The sequence below is a fragment of the Poecilia reticulata genome, chromosome 9 (assembly GCF_904066995.2).
Source record: "Poecilia reticulata chromosome 9, P_reticulata-male-v2, whole genome shotgun sequence".
In the NCBI taxonomy this organism is placed as follows: Eukaryota; Metazoa; Chordata; class Actinopteri; order Cyprinodontiformes; family Poeciliidae; genus Poecilia; species Poecilia reticulata.
In genome coordinates this window covers 14,377,697-14,382,050 of record NC_088838.1, presented here as the reverse complement: position 1 = coordinate 14,382,050, position 4,354 = coordinate 14,377,697, and the positions used below count along the sequence as shown (strand labels likewise).

At 39.5% G+C, this 4,354-nt stretch overlaps 1 protein-coding gene across 1 annotated transcript; it reads right to left on the bottom strand.

Annotated features, from left to right (window-relative positions):
• Positions 1 to 229: 229 nt before the first annotated feature.
• arsk (arylsulfatase family, member K) lies at positions 230 to 4,198 on the bottom strand. Its single transcript, XM_008418935.3, has 8 exons — positions 3,413 to 4,198; positions 3,145 to 3,274; positions 2,892 to 3,051; positions 2,502 to 2,784; positions 2,228 to 2,399; positions 1,270 to 1,494; positions 970 to 1,185; positions 230 to 870 (listed from the first exon to the last, which is right to left on the bottom strand). Exons 1-8 carry the CDS (start codon positions 3,515 to 3,517, stop codon positions 581 to 583), a joined length of 1,581 nt encoding a protein of 526 aa, XP_008417157.1. The 5' UTR covers positions 3,518 to 4,198; the 3' UTR covers positions 230 to 580.
• Between the last annotated feature and the right edge of the window lie 156 nt (positions 4,199 to 4,354).

Genomic DNA, 4,354 nt, shown 5'->3' with positions numbered 1-4,354 from the left:
AAAGATGAATTAATTGAAACAAGTGATGTTATCCAGAACATATGGACTATGAGGGGCCGTAAACAGCATTGGGAGGCGGCGGCCCCACTTTAAGCTGACTTCGTCACCCACCAGTCACCACAGCAGCAACATTTTAAATAACCCTATTCTATTGTTTGCATGTTCTGCATTTGTCATCCTTAGTTTTATTTACTCATATGCCAACAATTCAATTGACCAAACCACACAATTTGCTTTGCTTGACTTTAATACACCTCATGTTGTTTATTAAATAGCAGTAAGTAAAGTGCCTTGCAGAACTATCCATACCTCCTGATTTTTTATTTTTTTTATCTTACTGCAGTACTTTGAATTTTACAACCACAAACATCAGTGCCTTTTATAGGTGGTTTTAAACAACAAAGAGGCAGAACATTAGAGTGAAATAGAATAAAAAACGATTGCCTGACACCAATCTGGATGCTCTATGTAGATCATAATTAGAAAAATAATAGAAAAAGCCTTTATAGACCTGCCCGACTGGTGTAAATGACACATAAAATAAAAAGTTAAAGTAATTTTAAAAACATTAACCATCGCTTTAGTTATAAAATGTTCTTGAAGAGCCATGAAGCCATGTATCAATGGCTTTTTCGGAGGCCTGGATGTCCTTTTGCCAGTCCACGTGCCACCTGAGGTTAGCGATGACCTCAGTATAGTTTCTCCCCAAACTATCCCGCCACGCAGCAAACTCGTTTTTGTTGTAGAGATGGACAGCTGAAGAGACTTTTGGATAATCTACAATGCTGCGCAACAGTTTGTCCAGTTGAGCCTGAACGTCTGGGAATCTGAGAACCACATTGTGCAGCTCATCCTTGTCCACTGTGACATCTGCAAAAGAAAGGGTACAGAAGGGGCGTTCAAAACCGGCCACCTGTGACTTTCTCTAAAGGTTTTTAAGAGAAGGAAGTGAAATAGTTTGAAACTCACTGAAAAGTTGCGGGGGGACACTGATTCCATCTGCATAGGCAATGTATTTCCAATGTCCAACCCTAAGCATATATGTAGAGGCATTGGCATTGCAGCCATGATATTCACTCAATACCCACTCTGGGTGTTCGTTCTTGGACACATTTCTGGATGTGGAGATCAGTGGCAGGACAGAGTGACCACTTAAATTGCCCACAGCTGAGATACCAGCAATCTCTGTAAAGCAAACAAAGAGTGCAAACGCTGAAAATGTACATCTGCTATTGTCTGAACTTAAAACAGGTTTTTCTCCTTTCCTACCAAGCACAGTGGGATAGAGGTCAACCAAGGACACAAGCTGGTGGACCTGCAGACCAGACTTTAGCCCAGGGCCCATGATGAGCAGGGGGACACGAGAACTGCCTTCGAACATCGACATCTTATAGAACTGCCGGTGCTCCATGGCTAGCTCCCCGTGGTCGGCTGTGAATATCAAAACAGTGTTGTCCAGCAGGCCTTTCTCCCTCAGAGCTGAAATCACCTGACCTGAAGAGACAAAAGGGGTGGAGAACATGTGATGGTGGTCAGAATCTGACGCCTGGAGCAGGTTTCACAACATCGGCAATGTTGGTAAGACAATAAATGAAAATGTTATTTAAAAAAATAAATATATTTTTACTTTTGCAAGCCAAAATGCTACAAATGCCACTCTCTGTTGCTACTGCTGCTACACCTTTTCCTACAACACTTTTTTCTTCCACTTAACTTTCAATGAACAAGGCTGGATAGAGCCCTCGGTGAACAGCCAGCTTCGTACGCAATGTTCTTTTATTGATTTTTAGACATCTGTCTAGTCAGCAGTCTCCCCCATGATTATGTGACCTACGTACCTCTGAAGACCATTTAGAGGCTCTTCTTAGAATTAGCTGTGCAGTGTGTGAAACCAAAGGTTTCCACTATTTAACTTTTAAGACACTTCACATTTAGACACTGATTTGATTTTTTTGGTTTTCATAAACCATAATCATCAAAACTACAATAAATGAAGTGTTGACATATTTCACTGTATGTGTAATGAATCAATGTAATATATATGAGTTTCACAGTCTGAAATAACTGGCAAAAAAAGAGATACACTTGATATGTACTTGTAAATGCTTTCATTTGTCTTCATTTCTGATGGAAATCGCTTTTTCTTTTTTTTTATGTGCCCTGTAGTCCTTACCAATGTATCAATAATCTTACTCCAGTTTCTTCCAAACTCTTTCACTCAACTAACCCAGCATGGCATCTGCCTCAGCACACATGGCATAGTAGAAGGTCCGAACGCTTTTGATTTCCTCCTCTGTGAAGTCGCTGCTGCAGTTTTTGGTGAAGGTGGAGTAGTAGTCAACAGGATGCATGGCAGCCGTAGGCAACCATTTAGGAAGAGAGACAAGCTCAGAAGACACCTGTGAACACGGAAAACAAAAGTTATTTAGTGAAGCGGCGCAAAGTAATCAAGGTGTATGATAAATAAAGAATAACAATAATTTAAAAAAAAGAATGAATGCCTTTGTGAGCCAGTACGGCGAGCTACGGAAAGTGGATCCTCCAGCTGTAGGGCCCAGAGATTCAGTTCTATAGGGATGAGGCAGATTGAGGCCGAGATACAGAGCAAAAGGTTCTTTTGACATGGCAGCTGTTTGGCGGATCCACTGAGCAGCTTTATCTGTGTTCTTCCAATCTTTTCCCATAATTCTTCTGGTTGACATGTTGCCAACAAGTTGGGCAACAGGCCGGCCTTCCTGGCGAAGGAGGAACCGGACATCTCGTGTCCACGCCTCGACGCGATTACTGCAGCACATGGGGGCGGGGGGGGAAAAAATCAATAAAATCTATGGGTAACGACACTTTTATCTGACAATCAGACAGAAAGGCCTAACATTGTCTCTCTTACCCACCTGACTGAGTGACTCCCTGAGGTGTAATCCAGCTTTCCCAGCATCTTCGTACGATATCCGTTCCTCTCCAGCAAATCCATCCACGTGGTTGAGTTTGCGTCCAAGCACTTGTAGTTGTTCCATGACTGACTGAGGTGAACAAACTGACCACTCCACATTGCTGCAGAAAAGGTTCAGGAGATTAATCTGATATCTCTTCATTTGAATATGGTGGAAAAAGTGTTATTATTATTTTATTTATAACTAAATGTACCTGCTCTTGAAGGGCAGCAGATGGGCGAGTTTGTGTAAGTATTGAGGAAAGTAGAGCCCAGCTCCCGGAGATAATTTATATAGGGGAGCCGCACAACTTTGCTGCCTGGATCAAACGATAGTCGACCATCCTGAAACAAACACAAACACATAAACACCAAGTTTTGATACGAAATAAATAAATAAATAATGGGTGTGTGACGTAATTCAGCCTACAATACAGAAAGTCAATGTTCATGATGCAAAACTTGTAATAAACGTATACTTACAAATGCATCACTCATCACCATAACAATGTTTGGTCTGGTAACATTCTGGCTACTTTCGCCACAGCTTTGGAGGAAGAAAATAAAAGCCAACAAAAACATTTTCATCCCTTCTATTCAAATCTTATTAAATAATGCATTTTCTTAGGTGAAATAAAACATCTGCCAAAAAAAAGTGATTAAATGAATCGGCGCAGAAACAAAAAAAACTTCTTCCTTGTCGAGATTACCCACCGAAGAGATTCACATCCGGGTGAAGTTTTCAAAATAAGAGTTTTCTTAAAATTAACTTTCCAGTAACGGCACTCGAATGCAATAGGCTTGGGGGATTAAACAAACAAAGGAAAGTAAAACGAAAATAACACAACTATGTACCATTTACCACCTTTAATATTTTTAAAATAAAAAGAACTCTTACAAATTACAAACTAGACACGGTTCAAACAAACTTTTTAACATGGCAAATGAAAACTCTAGAGGGCAGCATTTATCCATGTACCACAATATTGCTGAACAGATTCTGCAGCCATCACAACTATTTTTGTATATTTTGTTGTATTACTGAAATTGCTACCATTAGCATGATTGTAAGCAACTTAATATCTAGCTATGGTAAATAACCAAATTTAGAGTTCAGTAATGATGCTGAAGAAGGAATCTGATTCAAAACTCCTGACTTGTGATAAAATTAAAGAGTGATCACCGTTACTTTCAAGGACTGTGAGATGGGTTTGTTTTTCCATCTTTATTTTGAAATCTAAAGTAATTCAGTTGATTAAATTTGAGCTGCTGTGAACAGAAAAAAAAATTATTTCCACAACTTTAATTTATTAAACCTTTATTCTATTAAAGAAAATACTTTTTTGGGGGGGAATTTAGCATCTTTACCTCAGATTAAGACCTGCGTACTGACCTTGGTCAAACTTGTACAATATATATATATAT